This window comes from Antechinus flavipes, chromosome 3 (genome assembly GCF_016432865.1).
Source record: "Antechinus flavipes isolate AdamAnt ecotype Samford, QLD, Australia chromosome 3, AdamAnt_v2, whole genome shotgun sequence".
Classification (NCBI taxonomy): Eukaryota; Metazoa; Chordata; class Mammalia; order Dasyuromorphia; family Dasyuridae; genus Antechinus; species Antechinus flavipes.
The window spans coordinates 263094369-263121002 of NC_067400.1; the positions used below are offsets into that span (position 1 = coordinate 263094369).

A 26634-nucleotide genomic window follows, 5' to 3' on the forward strand; every position below is an offset into this window, starting at 1 on the left:
TTTGTCAGAAGAAAGTGTCATTTTATCCATGGACATACACATGCTTTTTGCAAAGGTCAAACTATCAGTAAATCAATCAAGGAGCATTTATTAAGCACATATTATGTGCCAACACTGCTAAGTGCTACAAAGGCAGAAGTTAAAAAAAAAATAGCCCCTGGCCTCAAGGAACCAAAATTCTAACATACAACGGATTCAAAGTGATGAATACTTGAGTAGTTTGGGGAAGGTGTAAATTAGTTCTGCAGTATCAGGAAAAGGTTTGTATTGAAGATGGCAATTGAGCTTTTTAAAGGAAACCAGGGATTGTGGAGTTGCAAGGGAGGGGAATGTGCACTCTACAGAATAGGAGTTGAAGCATTATATGACTGAAACAGTAGGCCCATGTGACAGTATTGGTAGAGTATGTGGAGGGGAATAACATGCAAAAAAACTTGAAAAGATAGAGTTGAGCCATGTGAAGAGATTAAAATTTTAAGATGAAATTAAAGTTATGAAATTGCCTAGAAAGTAGTGAAGGGAGAGAATGACTTTATTACCCTGTAGCCACACATAAATAAGAAAAACAGATGAGGTGGGAAAGAAAACAAAATAGACTTTGGTGGTGATGGGGAGAGGGGGTGTTGGCTACAAGATTTGAAAATCAGCAACTACTTTGCAAAAGGTAAATCAGTAGTAGCCTGTTCTAAGGATCCCTGAACACTAGAATTCCTATTGTTTGCTCAGGGCAGGAAGAGATCTGCTTGATTTTCAGTGGACCTTTTCCCATCCTGCTTTCTGCTTTGACTAGGGAAGAAAGGAGAGCTTCAAGAGTTAAAAGTCTGTTGCTCGTTGAAATGAAATTATGGCTGGCAGTGGCGCCGCTGTTTGTACAACAGACCTCCACTTTTAAACAGTTCACAAAAAGTTCATTGGGGCCGGGGAAGATTATAAATATGTGTGCTTGTTGTATCCCACAGTACCATACAATAGCAGAAACCCCCTCTTCTATTCCCCTTCTCAACAGACCTAGTACCTTAAAAAGAGTTCCCCAAATATTAAGAAAAAACCTTTGTGCATTCTCTTGGAGAAAGAGAAAACCCATTCTCTTGAACTCGTGTCAGTTATTGATAAGATAATAAAATTGTGCAACTTGTAGAAAGAGGCCAGGAGTAGCATGTAAGTGTGATGATTTTTTAAAAACCTAGCACATTTCCCCTAGCAGCTGGTTTAAAGGACATATTTAAATATATTTAGAATCAGGTGCTTCTTATGCTGAAGCAGGAACTGCTGCTTCCGCTGGGGGTGTAGGGGGTTGGGGAAGGGGAGCACGGGGTAAGCTAGGTCTTGGAATTCAAAGTGTTTTCTGAGAAGGGGGTAAAAAGCTTAGAAGTCTGTGCTGTCTAGGCAAAGTATATCGTCCTAATGAAGTGAGAATTCAAGGAAATTATAGAGCAAATTTAATCAGTATGGATAACCAATATGGATAATTTTAGTAGCGCTTTCCCCTTTTCCCCCTATTTAGACCCATAGGCTTCTTTTAAGTTTGTTGTTGTTGTTATAGTCTGAATTGTTTCATTTCCCCATTGGATCCTTGCCCTTAAACATATTGAGGAAAGTGAAGATTGTGATTTTTTTTTCAGTGTTACAGACAGGATTTCTTAGATTTTTTTCTACTTGCTATTTTTTTTTTTGCTTGAGAAATTTTTACATGACCCCGAGTATATAGGTATATAAAATAGGCATACAAATCAAACATTTACTGTAAGTTATAACTTCAAGTTTAACAAACTTGGGCTAAGAGGGTTTTCACTATTGTAGCTTGATGCCCATTTGTTGAATAAATCTCAACAGCTTCCACATTTCATCATTATAGACATCAGGGGAATGACATACTTTAATTCAAACATAATGTAGCTTTCATAATGTAATCTCATGTTAATGATATAAGAAAGCAAAGATCAATGGCATAATTCTTTTGACATTAACCTATATTTTGTTTTTAAGTGGGAGGGTTTGGGGTGTCTTGGATTCTAAAACCATCTCTCTAAACAAAACTTAGCTAGCTCCATACATATGAGAACAGTTGATTACTAAGCCTTATGAAAAACCCTAAATCCATCTTGCCAGGCTGGTGCTGCAGACCTATCAGCCTCATGAGCCTGTGCATCTGGAAATCAGTAAATCTGTCTAAGAAAAGTATTTTCCTGGTGAAATAACTCCTGAATAACACTATCTTGTCTCATCTCTACAGATTTCTATTCCCTTTCATTGGATTTTTTTTTTTTTTTCATTTCCAATGTCATTTTTGAGTGATATATACTATTCTGGGAATGGAAGTAAAATTAATCTACTATTAATACATATTGTTCTAGGTGTTGGGTGGGAAGACTGGATGAAAGACCTTTCCAGGAGAAAGAAATTCAAAGGGATTTCCTAGCTTTTGGATTCCTCTCCTTCTTCCCTCTCCCTCCTATACACACATATACACACTCTAGTGAAATGTAGTGAAATGTTCTCTGGGAACGTGTGGTGCCTCCAATCGACCTCATGCAATCTGGTCCCCTGCTCTGCTCAGTACAAATGTAAAAGCAATCATTTGCATATTTTTCAGGCTAACAAAGGAAGTGTGTCTACTTGTGAAGCATTTGGGCTTTCGGAAACTGTGTGGGTGTGTGTAAAGGAGAGAAGAAAGAAAAGTTCCCCCAGTGGTCACATAGAGATTATTTCACGGGGGTGACACATTTGTGGGAAAAATGGGGAGGAAGGAAGAGCCCAGGGATGTCCTGAGCATTAAAGGATTCCTACTTATTAACCCAGCATTTAGCAGCAGGATTCAGGCAGAAACTCAGTCAAAAGAAACAACTCAACCTCCAAAGAGCAATTAAAATCCTGCACTGGGATAAATCATGTGCTGTGATAATCCTGTTAATAAAATGCAGCTTGTTCTGACACTTCACTCATGCAGCAAACTAGAATTTAATGCAGGTAGGAGATGACAAGAGGAAATAAAAGGTGAAGAGGCTTTCTCATCCTCCTCCCTCAGTCTCTAGACTTCTCCACTTAGCTGAAGTCTGGTTCTCTTTTTGCCAGCAGCTCAGTTGGGTCAGAACTGCTAATACTGGTGTTGCTGGCTAATGATTTCTTTCCCCAAGTGAGCAGATGTCATTGAATTGACTTGTCTCTCACCCTCAGCATCACTGAGGTGAAATAGCCCCAGGTTTGGTGCTTAATCTAATCTAGAATTAGGGTGGAGGGTCGCTTACCCACTTATTATTTTTAGCCCTCAGATCTTTAAGTTACTTAAGTTACTCAAATGGCACCATTCGGTGTTTGTCCTAGGCCTTAATGCTTAAAAAAACCAAAGCCCAAAATATGTATGGGAGCTTAACTTCGGGACAAAAACCACCACAAACTGTAAGATGACTTGGATTTGCCTTCCCTGGGTTTCTGTGAAATGATTAATCATTAATGTTAAACTTTAATTGTATCCTTAAGGGGAGGAGAAAGGCTGTTTTGGAATTTTGCTTGACTTCTTGTATCCACTCAGTCCGTTTTGAAGTATGTAGTAGTCCAAGTTGATCACTTTTGTCATTTCCCCAACTCAAATGAAATACACTAAAAGAACTTTGTTTTTGGATGGATCTATTTGTGATCCTTAATTTTATTGCTTGGTACTGAAAAAATTCCATCTTGTTTGACTTAGAAATGCCCTTCATTTCCTCTCTTTTCTGCTGGGTATCTGCCTCCTCTTCCAAGGCCAACAGCATACTATCTGCACTAATTTAGCATGTTATTAATTACTTAGGCCTGCCATGTTGTCCTGTTTTCTACTTCCCTCTCTGAATTTTATCTCAACTTTGTGGTGGTGTTGTGTTTTTTTTTTTTTTTTTAAACTTTCATAGCCTAAAACCGTGAAGAAAAGCTGCACATATAAGAAGACGTCATGCTTTCTGCAACCCCCCTGTATGGCAATGTTCATAGCTGGATGAACAATGAAAGGGTCCGAATGTGTGGAATTAACGAAGAGAGGTAAATGTTCTAGTTTAGGTCCAGAGACACCCTTTCCTAACCATTTCCCCCAAAGTGGGAGGATTTGAGCTCCTTGGACCTGATGCCCTTAGGTCCTGCTTGGAGGGAGGTACAAAGGGACTCTGACTATCACCTTACAGGAGCCATAGCTTTCCCAAAAGGGGTGGGGAATAAAGATCTGCCTGTCTAGCCTGCAGCCTTTGATTTACAGTTTTAACAGGCAACCTGGCTCAGTGAAGCATTGACGCCCTTTAAAAGATTAGCCCCTAAAGCGGCCTTTCAATGCACTTTCATACTTAATTTATTATTTCATATTTATGAAGGAGAATTAATCCCAGTCTATATGCTGCTTTAACTCTAAATGTCAGGAGTGTGGGCCCAGGTGGGTTGGCATTGAATATGGGTTTAAAACAAATAGTTTGCTCAGTAATAAACGGAGAAACAGCCGCCCTTTTCTTCATTTAAGTCTCAGGTTCCTTATTGCCCTCCTTGTGGCTTGCCCTTCCTCCAAACACATTTTCTCCTGATTTCAATCTTTCAACAATTCAGTTATGCTTCCTAATCAGTGATTTTGGAGCAGTGGGGTAAAGACAGCTCAGCATTAGATGATTGAAGCTGCTCTTCTGGGTAATGAGGAAACTTTGCTTCTGCTGCATGCCAGTGGTTTTATCCTTAGGATTTGGAAGTTGGCACCAAGGTATATTCTTTATCGATACTTTCTGTGATAACAAGTCTCAGTGCTACTGTGCCAGTATGGTACAGATGTGCACTTTCCTCTTTAGCATTGAACGGCTGACATGTGTATGATATTAATGTGTATCTCCCTACACAGATACTCTTTTAATCATTTCTTTATCCATAGTCAAATATAGCTTCAACATTGTAGAAACTAATTTTTGTAGTTCATGCCAAAGAACTTGACTTTAGGGACAGTTGTGGGGGTGATTGAGACTTTATTAGGAGCTTGTTCTCTGAGCCAATCGATTCTGGGCCATTCAATTCTGGATAATTCAGGGGTTTTTGGTCCAGTTGGAGTTTATTTAGGCTATTGAGCTTCTTTCCATCCCTTTTGGACCATCTTACTCTTGATAAATCTACAGTTTGGTGAGATGGCTAAGGGTAAAATGAAAAAGTTCACATCAGCCTAACTAGCACCTTTTCAACAAGACTAAATGGAGGGGGAAAGTAGTTACAATAGCTAGTGACTTTTTAAAAAATGGAAGTCTTGTCCATGAATTTAATGTGCATCAATGCCACTTATGGGCTTCCCTTTAAACTGTGTAATAAGGAGAATGGACTCTTCCTTTTAAGAAAATTTTTAAAAATCACCATCACTGGGACAATAGAAGTAATGGTCATAGTTTATTTCAGAATGAAATACTATTAGGCAGGTTTTTGTTTTTTAAATGGAGTTATTAGGAAGCAGTCTATCCCGGGGAAATTTGAGAATGTTTTCCTGAATGAGGAATGTTTCATGCAGCTGGTATAATCCTTTGTAATAGGAAAATTCCAGTAAGTGATGGTGAAGCTCCGAAAGCCAGACTGGAACTGAGGGAAGAAAACCCCTTAAACCACACCGTGGTAAGAGACAAATGGTGTCATACTGACATTTTCTGATTCTGTGGTCATTTTTCTGTTGCTTTACAATGAATTTTTACAATATTTTATCATGGGGAAACTGTTTCCTTTGTAAAAGGCACACACACACACACACACACACACACACACACATACACACACACACAAGACATTTCTGCTAAAAAGTCTTTGTCATGAGGGATCATGTCGAGCTTTCAGGCCTGTCTTCTCCCTTCCTTTCTTAGGAGAAGCACACCTGTACCTTCTGGTGAGTCGAGGCTACCAGCCTTTACTTTTAGCAGCAGCACATTAGCAGTTCTGGCTGGACCAATTTTCCAAGGCTTCAAATCGAGACTTAAGAAGCTTTAGCTTTATAGTGAAATATGAAGCATTGGCCATCCCTCCAGACAGTAGAGCCCGCTTCATTAGTACACACTTTTGGGCCAAAGCCATCTTGAGTCAGAAATGAGACATTTGAGACGCCCATTGCTAGTTTTCTTTGTAGCATACATATAGTCTCTTTTTAGGTTAATGACTGCTTTTTACTTCCAAGGATGGAAGACATTAGGGAGGTTTACTGTTTTTCTTAAGGGGTGTCACACTATATATATCAGGATTGCTCTAATGGTATTGGAACTATTGTGATCTCAATTGCAGCAGAGTTTCTGCTAAATAGATGGAAATTCAAGATAATATATTGAGTTAATGTAAGACAGGCCAGGCCCTAAGTAGAAAGGAATGTGTATGTTTCAAACTGGCTAAACAGAGGTGAGTTTTAAGAAACAATTTTAAGAGAGGCCTGTGGGCAATGGGAAAACATCTTTGGAGTCTTCCTACTTTGTGTTAATACCCTCGTGTTTAATTATTGTCATGACCCAGTGTGTATTGTTTCCCTTGAAAGTTAAGAATGCATCTCTAGTAAGTTAAGATTGGTTTTAGTCACTGAGCTCCAAATAATTTTTGCATTTCTTATTCTACAAAGGTGGATGCAGCTACAGCACAGCGCATTGACAGTCTTGCAGCTCTGACTATGGACAGGACTGGACTTATACGAGAAGGACTCAGAGTCCCCAGTAACATTGTCTATTCCAGTTTGTGTGGACTTGGCTCAGAGAAAGGACGGGATACTGCCACGAGTGCTATAGCTAGTCTTGGATTTACCCCTGAAAGAAATCCCGAGATTCAATTCAAACCTAATCCTTCAGAGACAGTAGAAACATCAGCTGTCCCTGGAAAACCCCCAAATGGTTTTAATACTATATACAAAACACCACCAGGAATACAAAAAAGTTCAGTTCCTACTGGGGAAACCTTAGGGCTGGACAGAACTGCAAATGACAAACAGAGTCCCCTTAACATCAATGGTGCTAGTTATCTGAGGCTCCCCTGGGGGAGTCCTTATGTGGAGGGTGGCGGTACACCAGCCATGTATCCTTTCCTTGAGTCACCAAATAAGTATTCGTTAAATATGTACAAGGCATTGCTACCTCAGCAGTCCTACAGCCTGCCCCCACATTTGGCCTATTCGCCGGTCTGCACCAATGGTGAGCGTTTTTTATATCTGCCACCACCTCACTACGTCAGTCCCCACATTCCTTCATCCTTAGCTTCACCAATGAGGATTTCTACCGCTTCAGCCTCCCCCGCCATCCCCCCTCTCGTTCACTGCCCAGACAAAAGCTTACCTTGGAAGATGGGAGTCAGTCCTGGGAATCCTGTTGATTCACATGCCTTTCCACATATTCAGAACAACAAGCAGCCTAGGGTCCCTTCTACCAAGACAGCTACTAGCAATCTGCCAGGGGACCCTGCCCTCTTGTTGCCCCCTTCGCCCCGACCACCCCGAGTCCACCTTCCCACACAGCCTGCAGACACCTACTCTGAATTCCATAAGCATTATGCCAGGATCTCCAATTCTCCTTCTTCAGTGACCCTGTCAAAGCCATATATGAATGTAAGCAATGAGTTCCCCACAGCTAGACTCTCCAATGGGAAATTTTCCAAGACCCATGAAGTGGGTGAAAGTGCACAGCCAGCCCCCGGGCACTCCAGGAAAACGACAGCTCATGAGAGAAAGGATGGTAGATCACCACCTCTCCTAGAAAAGCAGACAGCTACCAAAGATGTCACAGATAAGCCACTAGACTTGTCATCGAAAGTTGTGGATGCAGAGACTTCTAAATCTGACCATATCAAAAAAATGGCTCCCACCACAGTCCTTGTTCAGGGCAGGGCTGGAAGCGGGATAGTATTATCTGGAAGTGACGTTCCAAAAGAAACCGTTTCTCCTTCAGGAAATAGCTGTACCATATATAGACCTGAAATCATTAGTACAGCTCCCTCATCCTGGGTCGTTCCTGGTCCAAGTCCCAATGAAGACAACAGCAGCAAAAACATGCAGTTGAAAAACAAAGCTTTAGACTGGGTTCTACCACAACAGAGGAGTTCTTCTTGTCCTAGAATGGGAGCCACAGATACCATAGTCAATAATATTTCAGGGTCTTTGTCAAATGCAGGTCGCCCAGCATCCGCGTCGCCTGCTCCAAATGCCAATACAGACTGTGTGAAGACAAACAGAAATGCCCTAGATACAACACCATCAGTCATACAGCATGTGGGTCAGCCTCCTATCACAACAGCAACCTCTGCCAAGCATAACAACAGCAACAACAAGGTGACTAAACCCAGTAATCCAGAACCGAGTTTTAAAGCAAACGAGAATGGCATCCCACCTGGTTCAATATTTTTGTCTCCAAATGAGACCTTCCGGTCCCCACCGATTCCTTACCCTCGAAGTTACCTCCCCTATTCGGCTCCTGAAGGCATTGCTATAAGTCCTCTTTCCCTACATGGAAAGGGACCTGTTTATCCTCATCCAGTATTGTTACCCAATGGCAGCCTCTTTCCAGGCCACCTTGCCCCCAAACCAGGAATTCCTTACACCCTGCCTACAGGTAGGCCTGAATTTGTGACCTACCAAGATGCACTGAGCTTGGGCATGGTACATCCCATGTTGTTACCCCACACACCTTTAGAAATCACTAAAGAGGAAAAACCAGAGAGGAGATCCCGCTCTCATGAAAGACCACGCTATGAGGATCCAGCTCTGAGGAGTAGATTTCCAGAAGTGTTGGAAGCTAGCAGCGCTAAGTTACATGCTGAGGCGCCTCCTGATAAGAACCCGAAATTGCACTCCAGCTGGAATCACAATAAAGCTGTTGTCAAAACCGATAAGCTGGTCTACATAGATCTACTTCGAGAGGAGCAGGATACTAAGAATGAAACAAATTTAACCAAACCTGGCTTTGCAACTGAGAACAGCAATCAGACCGATGACCCTACCAAACCCACAGCTGAGCAGGTGCTGCAGCAGCACAGAGAGTTTATTGCAAGGAGAGAGGAGTACGGTCGGAGCAATGATTTCCACGAAGCATATAATTTTAAGCAGGCTTCAAACACACCAGTGTTCAGCTTGAGGAAAGATAACATTTCAGTTAGCCCTAACAAAGAGAACCTAGTTCAGCCTTCTGCTCCATTCTTGGAGGCAGCTCATGGAAATGATGGTACAACTGTAACTTTTGGTAAAGCCCAAGATGATACCAAACCATTTTGTGTGGGAAATGCCCCAAGTATTGATGTCAACCCCACATATACCAAAGATGGATCTGATGACTTAGATTCTGATAGCAAACTTTTGAAGCCCAAGCCATCTAAGTTGGCAAAAAGAATTGCGAACTCTGCTGGTTATGTAGGTGACCGATTCAAATGTGTCACAACCGAACTGTATGCAGATTCCAGTCAACTTAGCAGAGAGCAGCGGGCACTGCAGGTGAGTCCTGAATACTTAAATACCTTCAGCATTTGCCAGTTTTGAAACTGAACTGTATTAAACAGTATTGGGGGTGTGTGCTAGCTCTTGTCAGGACTCCTATCAGAGATTGATAACTTAAAGTTTATAATAAATGTGTATATGTTAAATTTGTGCAGTAAGAGAATGTGAGTAGTGATAGTAGCCAGTAGTTATATGAGGTACATGTAATCAAGCTGTTTAAAATGATAATTTTAAAAGAACTCCACTGAAAGGCTGATAACTTAAGTTTTGTTAAGTATGGTGGATGATAGCCAAAGACTGCATGATGTTAACCTATTGGTTTCTGTGATTTCTTGGCCTTTTAGATATCAAATGTACCTAGATAGAAGTTCTGATTAGTATGCTGTAGTAGGTGATACTTGGTGAAGTAGAATAGCAGCTGCTTCATGTGTATAGATAGGCTTCATGCAACTTTTGACCAACAACAAAAAGAATAGTTTAAATGGATAGAAGCTGTATTTATTTTGTTAGTGAGCTATAACAGATATTGTACTGGAATTTCCTAAGGTTTTTTTTTTTTTAATTTTTAGTTAAAAGATGAGTATAGCCAAATTGTTTTGCAATGTTAAGAAAAAATTGGTTTATGCTTATAAAAATGGATGAAATTATTTAAATGATCCATTGAGTGCCCATTTTAATTACATAGATGGAAGGATTACAAGAGGACAGTATTTTATGTCTACCTGCTGCTTACTGTGAGGTCAGTTCTTCAAATTTTTATTACTAGAATCTTACATAAACCTTTGAGTTAAATTTCGTTTCCAAATACACAAAGGGAAGTTTGTGGGCCATGGTCGTCTTTATTCATTGTGCAGTTTGTTTGTGTCTTTGTTTTTTCTTTTCATTTTTTCTTGTTTTCTTTGTTTTTGTTTTGTTTACTTCCAAAAGAGAACACTTTTGTCTTTAATATAGTGTGTGTACATATACACACCTCTATAGAGATATACACTTGTAACTGTAATAAAGAAATGTGTGGTTATTTGCATATAGATACTTTTAAGTTTTGTCTTGTGCAACTCAGATGTATTAAATTTCTATATGTCATAAACTTTGGTTGGTTTTGACCAGACTTTTCTTTGGAAATGCTTTCCTGTAAGGTAAGGTCAATAAAGTAGTTTTTATTGTGAGTTTTTTTTTTTTTTTTTTTTCATCTCCATTCTCTTTCTAGCGTGCAATGATGCGCTTCTCAGAGTTGGAGATGAAAGAAAGAGAAGGTGGCCATGCAACAACCAAAGACTCAGAGGTCTGCAAATTCAGCCAGGCAGACTGGGAAAGCTCTAAAGGAAATAATGAAAAGAAGCCAAAGTCTGTCGCATTGGAAGATGCCATTGCTGACCAGAATGATAGTGACAGATGTAAGTAACCTTATGGCTTTTTATAGTATGGGTGCCTACCGTGCCATCATTTCCCTGAATCTGCATCCAGAGTGAGGTGCTTACTTTAGAATCTTTCTGTGATCATAATGACAAGATTTAATAGTTCACTTCTAATAAACCAGATTAACATATGTTCAGGATGGGTTTGTTTTGATGTTGGGACATGAGTGGCAAATTATAGCTTTAATTCTTCTCCCAGTCAGGAACATAGCTTCTATGAAAACAAGTTATTGCCTTGAACACATCTCATGTTTGAAGGAAAAACTAGTCCCCTTGCTTGCAAATTTAGATCTGGTGAGATGAGTATATAATATTGAGAGCTTATTGTAATCATTTGCCTTACTAATGCTTTCTCCAAGAGTGATGCTTGCAAGATACCTTTTGTTTGTAGCTTTGGAATGATTTGTGCTGTCAGTTAATAGAAGGAGGCTTTGTTCTCTTTCTTTTCCTCCTCTGAACCTGTATTAACATTCTGGGATGGAATGAATGGGTACTACTATTCTTTTCCTAGAGGCACAGGTGTCATTGAAATGGAGTTGGGGAAAAAGAATAACAAGATAAAATTTTATTTTACTGGTCTAGGGTCCGTTTACCATCAGTAAGCGTAAATGGCATAATTCAGAATAACCTGACCTAAATGTGATATTGATATGGTGGGGTCCAAAGGCCAAATTATTCACTACTCAGGGATATTATGACTTGACCTGATTTCTTAGGGAGTGGATACAAATGGCATAAAGTCACTGGTGCTTTTTTCTCATTTCATGAATCTTTATTTCTGAGGCTCCAGTTAATACTACAGAAGTCCTCTTGACAAAAGTATTAGGGTATCTTGCCACAGCATGTTTATAGCCAAGATTCTATATCCTGATGTAATAAGCGACCCAGGGTAAGCTAATCTTTTTAGAAATCATTATTTGTTGGCTCTCTGTACATTTGAAAGGGGATGTATGGGGGTGCTTTATACTTGTGTTTTGTTATATTTTTTCTCTCAAAGAGATTTAGATTTGGGGAAGCCTCTTTCTCCACCCTCAGGTCCCGATAATAGGAATGGAATGCCTAGATCAGTCTCAAGATTGTGACAGACTCAGGAGAATAAACTGCCTGGAGACCAGTTAAAAGAGTGTTTCCACACTGACAGAGTCAGCCATTTCTAGTTGTAAGTGAGGGAGCAGAGCTTCTCATTTTCCAAGTTTTAGATGCCTGAGAACAAGAAGAGGCAGATCAGGTCCTTCCAAGAGGACAAACAATCAATCATAGGTTGAGAGTTAAAAAGAATTTTAGATGACCCGTTTTTTTTTTTTTACCTCATTTTACAATTGAGAAGACTAAGGCCTACAGAGATCAATTGGTTTTTTTATAAATAATGATAAAATGATCTGTTATTTTGCTTGTTTAGAGCCAGCAAAGAAAAACTATGGGCGAGTGGTAGGGAGAAAGGCTCACTCTGAATTCAAAAATTTTCTTCCATATGTGAAAACTTGAGTAAGGAGCTTGATTCAAGACGTGTGTGTATATACATACATACATATACACACTTACATACATTTGGGGAAGAGATGGTGTTAAAGGAGGTAGAAAGAATAGGAGAAATCAGCCAGCACGAGTCTTTAATTTGTCCTTTGTGTGATAGTGGTCTTAGATTTTAAGACTTGCTAGGAAGCAGAGACTCAGATGTGAGTCAGTGAGAGTCACTGATTCACTCCTCATTCTCCCCTCATTGGGTCTGTTAAAAGTGAGGGAGGAAGGAATCCTGTATTCTGGAAGTAGAGTGGCCTGCCAGCTCCTAATGGTGGGTGTTGGACAGTCCTTACAGGACAGGGAGAGGGTCTGGGTGGGGTTACTACTGCTGCTGCTTCCTCATGACGTAGAAGGCTCATGATTCAGGAGGTTCTTGCTTCATTCAGCTGTGAATTGATTAGTCAATACTGTCTTTTCAATAGTAATTTCTACAAATGCTTATAAATGTGCCAGGGAAGCAGGGTGAGAAAAGCATGGGGGGGGTGTAAGGTAGGAGAAGATAGCCTGTGTTGTACTGCTTGTAGCCGTCTTCTCTGAACTCTCTTGTGATAAAGCACAAAACAGAAGTAAAGAGGGTGAAGAAAATTGGCTGGCTGGGCTTCTTATTTGTATTTTGGCTTACAGTGATGTCATTGCCAGGCTCTTTTACTAGTTGGTGTTTCCAAATAAACTAACTGCATAGTGGCCAGTTTACCTTAGCTAGAGGAGGATTGTTTCACAAAGCTGATGATAACCATTTCCAGCTATGAGGAGCTTGATTTTTCCAAGCTTGGTTCTAACTTTTACAAAACATTGTGGCTTTAAATTCCAGAAGGTCTCTACTGAGATTTTGGCATGTCTTGAAAGTGCGAACCCCCTGATGTATCTGTTCCTTTACATGGTACTAACTGGTAGAGTGAGGTACAAATAGCTTTTGAATTTGACAGCTGGTTAAATATGGGAGGGGAAACAACGGAGACTGTTACATTTTCACAATCTTCTACTAAAACAAAGCACTTATGAATTCTTTTTCAAATCTGAACTAATTTGAACCTACAGCAGGCCAGGAAATAGAATGAGCATCCTTGAGGGTGTTTTCCATCACTGCAAATGTTCTAGCAGAAGCAGGATGACCATGTGTTAGAGATGTAATAGAGACTATTCATATATTGGGTGTAGGAGGTTGGACTTTTTACAACCTTTTTTGGCTTTAAGAGGTTTGGTTTTACTCTTTGCCTTTAAATGAGACAGTGCATCTGAAAGGGATTTTGGGATGGACCTGGACAAATATTTAAATATGGACAAATGAGGTCTACTTTAGTACCTTTAGTAAACAGTAACATTTATTAGAAGGGAAGTGTAACTACCAATTTCCTTTGGTTTGGAAAAAATGGGTCATAACATATATGATTACTTTTAACTTCCTGAAATTGCAAATGTATGCTTGTTTTCTGTGATTGCTACTGACAGATAAAACGGGGGATACTCAGTTTAAAGGGAGTAGTGATGATGTACCTAAGTATAAAATGTTTTCATGTAGCTTCTTAGCTCCTAAAACTTTCCATCTTTTTGGTCGAGTATACTCTTAAATTTCACACACTACTTTGGATACTTACTTGGAGAGATTTTGCACTGGCTTATTTAAAGGAATATAACCCTTATCAGTGGTAGAGTTTTGACGAGGTTAACCCCTACTAGATATGATTGACTACCTGCAGAAAGAAAGATTTAAATCAAGGATAACCCACAAATGTCTTTAATACTCTTCCATCTTGTTTAGGACTCACTGGGCATTGTTAGAACAGTGGTGAGGCTGCTTTGTTGCCACAGTGACTTGTAAATGTTACCATGGCAACACTTCTATGGAGCACTGCCATAGCACAAACATGATAAATTATGGGATGCATGTGCTGTGAGTCATATGATTGTGCAGCAAGCAAGTGATTTAAGCAAGTGACATGCAGACGCATTCACATCTGTTTAGGTCATGTGACCAGTATGCACTGTAATATAGCTCGCTTTTAGAGTGACATTAAAGTACATATGATGAGTGCTTTGAATGTCCTTGGTTCGTGATCTTGGAGGCAGTCATTCCCTCCAAACCCCTTTTTTGTCTTTTTTCCCTCAACAATAATTCTGTCTTTGTGGCATAAAATGACTTTGTGGCTATCAGAGTTGAGGTATGCAGGAGTTGGATGTGTATCTTAAGGGATCTTCTTGATTATTTTATATGGAAACCCCAATATCAGAGTGAGCGAAGATCATACCACAAAACATCTATTATTGCCCTAGTTGGGATTGAAGATCTTTGTGCTGTAGAAAAACACTGCTGCAAATATATTCCTTAGATTTTTTTCACAACAACATAGGGGATGAAGTGGCTTGGTTATTAGCAAGACTAATTTGGAAAATGGCCCAAATCAAGAGAGATGCAGAAGAAACCAGTAAATTATATGTGGGTGGGTATACTTTGGATAATTATGGAAAAGAACATTCCAGAGTTTCTTGTAATGATTCGATCTTTAGAATAAGAGACACATCTAGAGTAACTAATCAAGAAGAAAAAGAAGCTTCCTTCTGTTATCTGGAAAGAAGCTGATACAGAAAGTTAGAATTGGATAATCCTGACACCATGGTACAGGAGGTGATATTTTGAAGGTATAAGAATTTAAAACTGGACTAGAGATCCTCTACTTCAGGACTATTGGAGAATGGAAGAGGATGTTGAGGCTTGTGGAAGTTTTTCTTGACCTTTCTTAACATAGCAAGGACAATATTCAAATCTCAGTCTTTTAACTAAATCCAGTGCTTGATTGCTTTTTTCAAGTTCAATGGGAAAAAAGTGACACTCCAACTTGGTACATAGCTCCATCTCCTATCTCTCAGGTTTTGAATCATGACCTTTTTTTTAAGAGAGGGGGGTGAGAGTAATAGATTGTATGTAAAAGGGATCGCTTCCAAATTTGATGACTTTGACCAGATCATGATTGCCAGGTAGATTGGTGGTACTAGGCACAAACTAGAGAAAAATTCTTTAATTGGTAGTTAAAAAGTAGAAGGAAAGAAGAAAATGAGTACCTCTGCCCTGGAGCATTATTCAAAGGAGGTATCCTGAACATGGATTTTGGAGTGAGTTTCAAATCCTGGTAATGTGTTAACACTTGAAAAATAAGAATCAGGAAGTTGCTAATTTAAGTTGTTCTTCTGTGAAAGGTACCATTCCTCTTGACCAGGGTTCAAGTTATTGAGATGAAAGGTTTTCATCCGTGCACTGATTAGTGAGTTAACTAGATTGCCAATTTCTCTGCAAGAAAGAAAAGTACTTATGGACTTTCATGTTTGAACTTAGATAAGGTTGGATGGGATCCACACCATTATTAATCCAGGTGACATCATGAAACCTGTTGGTAAATTAATGAAGAAATTCTTGGAAAGTTGACCTCAAGAAACCTAAGTTTGACTGAATGAAATGAAGATGAGGGGTCATTATGGGAACTCATATGCTCTTTTTACTTGGAAATCTGATATAAGAAGAGCAGTACTGTGGCTATAAAGGGTAGTTCATTTTGAACCTGCATAGACCCTTCCAGATAGCTCATAAATTTTGCTGAATTTTGCTTTTATCTTTATAAAACATATTATGAGAAGTGAATGAGTCATTGTAAGGGGGAGGGGAGGAAGGAGAAAAGAAAAAAGTCAATAAGAAAACAATTTTCATCAGTTTCTCTCATTTTATCCTGGTTCTGAAAGTCTATCTAGACTGGAGTTATATCTAAGCTTCCCTGACAGCTATTTTTACTGTGTTTTCAAAATTCCTTCAAAAAGGATGTTGCAAAATTCTAGAAAGATAGGCAGAAATTCTCCCCCCCTTCTCTCCGCCCTCCCCCCCCCCCCCCCCCCCCCCCCCCCCCCGCCAAGGTCCCCTAAGTTTTTTTTTTTAAAAGCAAAAGCCCATTTTAAACTTAAAAAAAATTATTCAGTCTTCCCATAGATTCTTTGAAGGTATTGCTTTTTCAGTTTCATCATACATAAAGTTATTGGCAAAAAGTGTGGCTGGTTGAATCATTCATATAAAGAAAAATAAATTATTGTATTAAAATGAATACCATTCTCAAAAATTATATAAAGGAGTTAAAAATATAATTGGCTCAAGTGTTTGGCATCATTTTATTGTAATAATTTCCGTGGCAGTTAGTTTTGTAGAAGCATTTGGTAGTCTTGTTGGGGGCATGAAGGTGATGAAGCAGCATTTTTGGAAGATATCAGGTAAACGTTATTAGTTCTACTTTCCACTTTGAATGTAATTACATAGGGTAAGAAAAAATAAAGAGTGGATTAGAATTCACAACTCCCTCTTGTTTTCTAGTCTAATACAAAATCTATTGATTAGTAGTGCATTTTATGACTTGTAAACATTTGTCTAGTTCAATGTTTATTTCTCTTGCTGTTACAGGGATTTTAAAAAATTTAGACACCTTTGACTCTAGGTATCCTAGAGATATTTCAGACTCCACATATCCAAAAGAGAATTCCCTGGTTCCAAATCTCAGCATTCTCCTTGCTTTACATGTCATCTAGTTGTTTCTCCTTCTGCACCATATATCTGGCCCCTTCTCTTTTATCTACATCACAGCTACCCTCTTAATTCAAACCCTAGTTGTCTCTTGCTGGGTTTAGTGTGATAGCCTCCTTCTGATGGATTTTTCCAATTCATGCTTTTCCCCTCTCCAGTCTATCCCACATACATATACTTATATATGTCCTTACTGGCTTCCTGTTAGCTGTTAGATTTCTTGCCAGTAGGAATTATTTTATTCATTGTATTTGTACCCCCTGTTCTTAGCACAAAGTCTAGCACATAGCAGGTACTTATTAAATGCATATTGATTAATTGATGCTACTATTGTGCAGGACACCCAAACCTGGCACTTTGTTGAAATGCCTTCACTTGGTCTGGTGTAGTTCAGGCAAGTGGTAGGAATGACTCTCTAGAATATTGGGATTATTTGATCCACAGATATGTTCCCCTCATTTAGATATTGTGTCTTCCTATTTAGATACTATGCCAGTAAGAATACTTAATAGAAGTATTTTTAAAGTAACCATCTTCATTACTTAAAAGCACATTGAAGAATATGGCGTGAGAACAAATGCTCTTATAAAAGTAGGGTTTTGTTCCTGGTAGTGTCAGATGTTAATGAGTTAGTGATAGTATGCCAGTGATCAGGTTGATAGGAATGTTGCATTTACTTTTTCAGAGAAAGGATAGTGATCTAAAATAGTATTATCTGCCTTTACTAGTTATTCATCTTATTTTGTCAGTTCCAGGTAGGGCTTTTGCCTCATATTCCTACTTTTTAAACACGTACAGTCCATAGCAAATGAGTGTATGGGCATGGGGCAATAGGATCAATTTCTTTTGAGTCTGGAGTGATCACACTTTTTCTCCTGAGCTCTCCTTCATTTCTTGGTTTCCCTTAGGAAAGCTGCCCTTGGTTTTCTGTCTCTTGTTCCTCTGTGGGAACTCCCAGTCTTTTTCTTCTACCAACTCCTCAGTCTAAGAACTTTTATCAAATTTAGGAAATTTAATATCAAATTTATTTGTTTTCCTACATGTTTCTTTCTCCTTCATCTACCTCTTCTACTGCCGTTCTATTTTATGAGTTGGACTTCATTGTGGGGACTCTACTATCCTATTTGTTTCCTAGAAAATGTTATTGTTTTTAAGCTTCAATTTTTTAGGCCAGACGGGGGGACAGCTATTCCCTAGTTCTACACAATATTGAGGGTAACTAACTGTTCACAGCCTTCTTTTGCTATCTCTCTTTGTTTCTCATCAACTCTCATTGATATTGTCTAGTGAATTCAATCAGTAAACCTGTTTTAAAGTCTTTGCTGTGTGACAAGCACTGGGGATACAAAGACAAAATGATACAGTATCTGACCCTAGGAAGCTTACATTTTAGCTATCCATGGTGTCCCTGCTATAGGAGACAAGGAACTATTTTTCCTCTATCTGTATTAATCTATATATTGCCTAAAGGAAGGGAGAAATTACAGTTTTGCTTTAGAAAGTTCCAGGGTAGACATGTGTACTTTACATTTTAAAGGGGTTCTAATGAGTTCCTTTAAACATTCTAGACAGTTAATTCCTATATCTCCCTATCCCCAAAAGGGGGGGGGGGGGAGAAGATAGAAGAAATTTATGCATTGTCTCCCATTTCAGAAAGGAAATCCAACTTTCTTTTCAGAAGACTACTGTTGCAGGAATATCTCTTAAGTTTTTGTGCTTCAGATCTGTAACACCTTTCCCATCCCCAGTCTATAAAGATTTGTTCATAATAAATTGGTTTGGGAGAGAACTTACCCCTATGACCTCCCCTTTGTCTCTTCCTAATGGTAATTTTTTGATGTGGTCATTATTGGGATTTTTTGCTTTGTTTTTGTGTTTTTCAGGTGACTTTAATAATACAGGAAATAAACTTGATCGCTTTGAAACCCTAGAGGAAAAAGATCTTCACCTTGAGAAATGTTTCTTGGAGAGGCAGCCTCTAAGTGAAAGGACTGCAGACCTGCCGACCTCAGATATGCCCCATAGCCCTGGCCCCCGGCTGGACAGAAAACGAAAACTCTCAGGGGAGAGTCTGCAGCCTGATGGCAGCCAACCAGAGGCCGTGGCAGAGGAGCTGCAGGAGGATTCCCTACTGAAAGCCAAGAGGAGACGGGTCTCCAAAGGTGAGCTCCCCTGGCTTAGGCCAGGCTGGCCTTGGGCTTCCGTGCATGGGACTGTGGCGATGTGTGTGGATGTGTGGGTGTGGACACGAGGCACTCACCCCTCCAAGTACAGTCTGGGATAGTAAGGAATTACTCGCACAAGCCTCCTGACCATGCCCGTGCTCAGCCCTTTGGATTCGTGCTGTTTGCATTGGGGAAAGGAAAGCTGGCAGAGCCCAGTCAGAGCGGCGGCGAGGCACACATAGCCACGACCGTGCAGATACCCACAGTCCACATAACCCTCCAGCACCAGACTGACAACTAAGCCAAACAGAAACAACCCCCCACTGCCCCACCCAGCCACAGACAACAACCCGAACCACTCCCCGGCGTGCGGCGAGGGGCCGAAGCAGAGGCGCCCATGCCCTCCTTCCTCCCCGCGAGTGACTTGTAGCTCATTTTGTTTTTAGACTTTAGTTGAGGGGGCTTTTTGATTAATTTTTAGTTATTTTTCCATTAGATGACTGGCCTGAGAGGGAAATGACAAACAATTCCTCTAACCACTTAGAAGAGCCACATTGTAATGAGGTGACCAACCTGAAGGTGTGCATTGAATTAACAGGGCTCCATCCCAAAAAACAGCGTCACCTGCAGCATCTTAGGGAACTGTGGGAGCAGCAGGTGTCACCACCAGAGAGATCCCCGCCCAGCAAGTTGGGCCGGCCAAGCAGGAAAGATTTAGCTGAGGCTGTGCAGCCAGAGGTCACTGCAAAGGTTAAAGACTGCACCGAAGAAAAGCACCCCAGGAAAAGGTCAGAGGTCAAAAGCAATAGAAGCTGGTCTGAAGAGTCCCTCAGAACAAGTGACAATGTACAAGGTACGCAGAGGCCGCTAGGGAACTGGAGTTGGCTTACTCTTAGTAGTGATGCATGCTGGCACCACTAGCGTGAAGGGATGGATCGTCTACAGTTCGTATCTCTGTCTAAACCTATCCCCATACTACCCCAGTGGGGGGAACCTTACCTCCTTAGAAGAAGATGACTACTGAAATGTGCAGGCAAGGGAATTTTTATGATATGTCTGTGTTAGATTGGAATATATTCTCCCCCACCTCCCTTTTTTTTCTTCTTTTTAAAACCAAACTGATTTGGTTTGATCATATGACTTACGAGTGTTCAGGAAAGAACCCTCATTTCTTTGGATGCCTTTTGACACTCAGTAGCTCTGTGGCAGCTTAACTTAAAGGAGTGAGGGAAACCATTGTAGGCTGATAGTCCACAGGCTGGGTAAATGCCAGAAATAAAGTTGAAGCAGCACCAAGGAGCTAGCTAATAACTCCATCACTCCAGCCTCAGCCGATCTCCGATGAGCCTCAATGTTGCAGCACCTAGACTAGCTATAGGAGTGCCTACTGCCTTTAGATCCCTGCAGCACCTAGGCACAATAGGCAGGGGGGAGGGGAAGAAGGGAGAATTTGCATTTGTGTGCTTGTCAGGCCCTTTAAAATGACTTCCCAGCTCCGGGCTTTGTGGGTTAACCTATTTGCTGTTTGAATGTGGGTAATTAAAATATTAATGCTTTGAAAACATAATTGGTATATCTTTAAAAAATGAAGCTGCTTTGGTGATAAGTGTTAACAATACGCCTTTCTTTCAGCACCCGCTCGCTCCAACGGTGTAATGCCTTCTTCCTTTCCACCCTTCCCCCCTCTCCCCATTTAGGCTTGCCTGTATTCCCGGTGTCTCCGCACATGAAGAGCCTTTCATCCACCAATGCGAACGGCAAAAGGCAGACTCAGCCAAGCTGTACGCCAGCCTCGAGGCTGGCTGCCAAACAGCAGAAAATTAAAGAAAGCCGGAAGACAGATGTGCTGTGCACAGACGAAGAGGAGGATTTCCAGCCTGCATCCCTGCTGCAGAAATACACCGACTGTGAGAAGCCATCAGGGAAGCGCCAGTGTAAAACCAAACACTTGACTCCACAGGAGAGGAGGAGGAGGTCATCTCTGACAGGGGATGATACCACAGATATAGAAAACAACGAAGACAAGGTATCCTTATTTTAAAAAAAACAACCTATTTAAGGTCCTAGTCATACACTAACTTTGCCTCCCACAGTCACCACCAGTCTACGTCATAATATGCTGTAATAAAGCACCTGTTTTCATTGGCCCCTTCTGAAAACGTAACTTTCCTGTCCTTAAGGTACACAGAGGTCTACTCTTTCTCCCAGGAGAAAGTAAAGTTGCAAATTTAACTTTGATAGATTTTTTTTTTTTACACAATCCTTCCCCCCATGTCCATCTTCCATTTCTTTTTCCCTATGAAGCCTAAAGACATTATTTTCTGCCCTCAGTGAGGTTTATAGCCCATCAGGGAGGTGGTAGGAGGGTGGTTAAATAGACACCAGTAAACATAACCAATAAATGATTATTTTATTTGTTTTATAAATTTTTTTTGGACAGGTCATGGTAACAAGAAGGTTCAGGAAGCGACCAGAGCCAGCTTCAGATTGTGACTCTTTGGCATCCAAGTTGCAAGAGCAGAAGCCGTATGATCGCCTGCCACAAACTCCCTTGTTACTTTCCTCTCACTCTGCACAGCTTCCAAGCCCCCCTCAAGAGACCACCCCGACTCGCCCCATGCCACCCGAAGCCCGGAGGTTGATTGTCAATAAGAATGCTGGTGAAACTCTGCTGCAAAGGGCAGCTCGACTAGGATATGAGGCAAGTCTTGCTATAGAGCATGGAAGTTAAATTTCAGCTTTTAGGGGTCTGAGGGATAGGACCCCAAGGGAGATGTGTCTTAGTTTGGGGAAAACATGACACTCTTAGAATGGTGGTTCAGATTCAGAGGATCAGGTATCAGCAATAGTCCACTGGATTTGTTTGGAATAGTTGGGCATTTGCGTTCCTTCTTTTCTCCTTAACAAATTATTTAGGGTCTTCAGCGAAACAAAGGTCTTTCCAATGTTCACTTCATGTTCAGGCAGGTAAGATCTCTCTGCATCCAAGTTTCGCTGGTTTATCTGTGAAAGAAAATCTGATATAACCCAGAAGCTTCAGAACTTGAAGACTGAAGAATTTTAATGAGTCCTGTTGCATTTTGATTAGAGTGAAAGGAGGAAAAGTTGTTTTAGTTTCTGTCCTGCAAACATGCTTATAGATGTGGAGAGACATGTGGAAAATGTTCAGGGTGTGTGCTTTGCTTTTCAGGGTAGGATGAAAACTAGTTTTATGACTGGAAAATCAGTTGTTTTGTTGTCTTCCAGTCCTGGATACAGGACCGGAAATACAAAGGGATCTCTAAAGGTTGGGCAACCAATGAAGACGATAAAAGTGGGATCATCTTATTCTTTGATGACATTTTGTCTCTGCTTTCAGTGTTGTGGGCATTTCTCTGATCTCTTAAGCATGTGTGCGGCAAACTAACTTTAGACTATCCTTTCTACTCTCTCCTCTGTTCACAACAAACCAAAATAGTGAAGTTTGGGAGGCTCTGCCAAATATTAAAATTGCCAAGCTGCTTTGCCTGTTGATCTTTTCTTTCACTAGTTCCTCTTTAGGTCCCTGTCTGTTGTCAGTTTGAATGGTGACGGAACAGTTCACAAAGCAAAAGCATTTTTAGTGTTGGCCAGCATCAGCGCTTGAGGAAGTTAAATGCTGAAATGAAATGCAGTATGGCCACAGTTAGGCTTGGAAGCCAAGCTCTTGAATGAGTAGGTTTTGTTGGATGTATACATTTTTTGAAGACTGAGACCCGACTAAAATTTTTAATGCTTTGCAGAAATACACTTTTCACTTCCTGACCAATTCTCTGCGTAGTTTGTCATGGTTGCTTTCACTTTCTTTAGGAAGAATCCTTGATAGGGAATCTCTATCTCACTTGAGTTCATTTCTGAGGACCGATTGTGTTTTTAAAAATTGTAATTTGGTCATATACCAAATTATATGGTGGAATAGAATAGGTCGTTCGAGACTTGGGGTTCCGGTCTGTTTTTGCCACTAAGTTTAGCTGCTTGACATTGGGGGAAATACTTAATCCTTCTGTACCTAATCCATAAAAATGATGGTTTGGACTAAGCCAATATTTCCCTAGTTGTTTTTCATATAATGTGAATAGGGTGTCTTTGAAATATTTTTGATGCTTTCCCTATTATGTAGGTTTAGAGATAGAGTTAAGTGTTGAAAATTTTGAATATTTGCTTTTATTTTGCTGCAATTTCTCTCCTAAAACAGCTTTATATGTTTTCATCAGTATATTTTGAGTTCCAGAGTGTTCCATGATTAAATTAGTTTAAGAAATATTGGAGTAGATGATCTCAAAGGGCTTTTTCAGCTCTAAGATTCTCATGAAGTGTTCTAGTATATTAGCAACTTTCAGATTTTTTTTAGTTCACATTAGGATTTCTCCCCTCCTTTTTCCTCCCCTAACCAATTTGATCTATGTTGATAAGGGGGAAAGAATTATCTTAAATGAGACATGTTACAAGTTTCTCTCATCCATTAATTTTAACCCAGTTAATGCCTTTGGTTAGAACATGGAAATACTGAGTCAAGGTCATCCTCATGATAGTCAAAGGTTTTTGACTATTACCTGTTTCATAGCTGTCTGGCAAATATGTCATTAGCTAGTCAGGGAATTGGGTGAGAGATTGAATGTTAATTCATCATATCACCACTGGTGAGGAAGGAAGTGTTCAAATTCAGTGCCCTAAAAAACAGCATTGTTACACTCCAGACACAGGCAGATTATTGTGAACAGTTGGATTTATTAGTTTCTCATTTGGAAGGGGGAACAAGGGTTTTAACATTTGACCTCCTCTTTTCCCCATCTAACATACAAACAGTTTGCAAGTGAGGTCACAGTGCCAGAAAGATGATATGACTTGCCCTGTGTCACATAGCTCTCCTTCCTTCAGCAAATAGAAATGAAAGGGGAAGGAACAAAGAAGAGAGAGGGGAAAGTACTGCATACCGTAAGGACATAATAGTAGACAATGTTTGCCACTAAGTGGTTTTGTGACCATAGTCAAATCCCTTCCTCTCTATACTTAGTCTCATATGTAAAATGATGGGATTGGACTAGATATGAACTCTTTCAGATTCTTTCCAATACTGGCATCCAGCAGTTCTGATTCATTAGAGGGTGTCATCATCATCATTACTGTCATCTTGACTTCATTAAGAGTAGGAAAAAAGTTCATAGAAAGACAAGGCATGATCAAAGAAATCTACCAATGAGGATAATAACAAAACGATCCACCTATGGGAATCTGAACCAAAAGTACACTTGGAAAGTGACTGGGGCCTTCAAGTTGGAGAAATCACTTTTTATGTATTTTATTCAATGATTGCCTCTTAGATAGTTATAATTTCATTCTTATATCACTTGCATTCTTACCTTGGATGAATATACTACATGTAAATTATGCCTGTCACTGCTTATTACTTTTGATTCAGTAGCTTAGGCACTTGGAAAAAAAAAAAAAGTAATTGGAAGATTGTCTTGCAGTATTTAATCAAACTTTCTGAAATATCCTTCAGCATCATTTGAGATCCTATGCCACTCCTTGGGATGATAATAAGGACGAGAACTTTATAAGGTTTTCAACTATTTGAGCTCTAGTTGAAGGGCAATTTACTTAACCCTCTTTTTAAGGATGCACTTTAAATGATTAGCCATGCCAAGATATCCATGTAGTTAAGTTTTTGCCATTATGGATTATTGCTTAGTTGGGGGAACCACATTCAATAAATAGGTTATTGTCTAATTTTGTGTGTGTGAAATGGTTCTGAAATTCTTAAAAGGCCCCCTGTCTTCAGATACTGCTTTGAATAGACTACCTAAATGAATGTCAATTGCCATAGAAGCTATGAAATCTTTTCCTCAGTTTATAAAAGCTTAAGTTTCTGAGTCTAAAATCTACATGTCATCACATGCTTGTACTTTTAGTGGTAATGGTTAAATTTTTTATGAATTAAATCATGTTTTTTAAAAAGTTAATGAAGCATTTAATTAATTAACAATGTTGAGTTTTATGGTCTTTATAGTTACATTTTGTGGTTAATGGCATTCTACTTACTGCTTACCACTGTACTGTCCAAGTCTTCCTCCCCCAAAAAAAATTTTTCCCCCACAAAATTTTGGGGAGGGGATATTGTGTATGCTGTCCTTAAAAATGTTTAAAAAATTTTAGGTAAGCAAAATTGACAACTATATCTTGCATTTTTATTTAGAGGTTATAAGCTAATCTGTAGTTTCAGGATTGGAAAAGACAATTTAGATGTCATATAATCAACCCCTTAATTTTACATGTGAGAAAATTGAGCCCTACATGTAGAAGATATTTGTCAAAGGTCAGGGGTAAGAAATGGTACAATTCTGTTTGAATTCAGAACATTGGAGTGCTTTTCTCATTTTTAACCGTTAAAAATGTTCGTGAAAATACTCTTCCTAGGTTGGTAAGCCTAAATTGGACTGCATTACTCTATAGACTTTATTCATCCTAATGAGCAATACTTTGTCACTAAATATAACATACAGTGGAATTTATTCTGCTCTCCTGAAATAGCATGTTTTGGTCTAAGCATCAGCAAACCTGTGTGACCTGAGCTTAACTCTTAATATTCAGTAGCTGGATCACCTCCTTGAACCTTAGTTTCCTCATCTACAAAATGAAGGGAAAGGAAATTATCGTTTATATAGCACCTACTGTGTGTCCCAGGAGCTATGCTAAGCACTTAACAAATGACGATACTAGCTTCCCTGCCTATCTCACAGTATCTGTGAAGATTTTTACTTAAAGTGATCTTCTTGATTAGGCATAATTCTTTCCATCAGCACAAATTTCTCTCCCCCCCCCCCCCCACTCTACCTTTAACACCTGACTTTAACACCACCGCCCCCCTTTCCTTCCCTCCCCTCTTTATGTATTCATGGGGCCTATAGCCCATAAAGTTGGTTACCTAATGGTCAAACCTTGAGTAATAGCTTCTGTCCAGTTAAGTAGACTAATCCTTGGATAAAAGTTTGTCACTAGTCCATTCTAAATTAGGCTTTTTTGCTTGAGTGAGGTCTGTGCAGTGTTTATCCACATCTAGCTTCCCTTTTCTACCCCAGGGAAGTATTAGAAGAGGGGTTTTTTTTTGTTTTGTTTTGTTTTGTTTTTTGTTTTTTGTTTTTTCCCTGAGGCAATTGGGGTTGTCACACAGCTAGGAAGCTTTAAGTGTCTGAGATCAGATTTGAACTCTGGTCTTCCTCCTGACTTCAGGTACTTTATCTACTGCACCACCTAGCTGCCCCTAGAAGAAGTTTTGAATCAAGTTTGTGAGGACCCTTTGGAATATCATGTGAAACATGTTATTACTTGGTGGAAAGGAAAAATCTAAGTTAAAAAGGTGACTAGTTATTGATGTAGCTTGTATAATTTTATCTTCAAAGCAAAGAGAATTAAAACAATATAAATGCTGGGGTGAGTTGAGTATGGGATGGAGACAGACAAGAAACTGGGTTCATAAGCCTTGGAAGCTTCAGGACATCCTAGACATTAATTATATCCAGCTACTCCAGGTAGAAGTGGAGA

The 26634-nt window shown here is 39.8% G+C and overlaps 1 protein-coding gene across 5 annotated transcripts in view; it reads left to right on the plus strand.

Moving 5' to 3' along the window:
• The window catches only part of BCOR (BCL6 corepressor), a 62212-nt gene that overhangs the window by 21613 nt on the left and 13965 nt on the right, over nt 1-26634 (plus strand). Inside the window, exons 2-10 of one of the 5 annotated variants that reach the window (XM_051985028.1) lie at nt 3885-4011; nt 5514-5592; nt 6572-9418; nt 10107-10160; nt 10629-10815; nt 18793-19071; nt 19571-19927; nt 20772-21100; nt 21515-21779. In XM_051985028.1, coding sequence (XP_051840988.1) covers nt 3926-4011; nt 5514-5592; nt 6572-9418; nt 10107-10160; nt 10629-10815; nt 18793-19071; nt 19571-19927; nt 20772-21100; nt 21515-21779 — 4483 coding nt within the window. In that variant the 5' untranslated portion in view covers nt 3885-3925. The remainder of the gene's footprint in view (nt 1-3884; nt 4012-5513; nt 5593-6571; nt 9419-10106; nt 10161-10628; nt 10816-18792; nt 19072-19570; nt 19928-20771; nt 21101-21514; nt 21780-26634) is intronic. The other 4 variants (XM_051985030.1, XM_051985032.1, XM_051985029.1 and 1 more) reach the window with 4 other exon arrangements.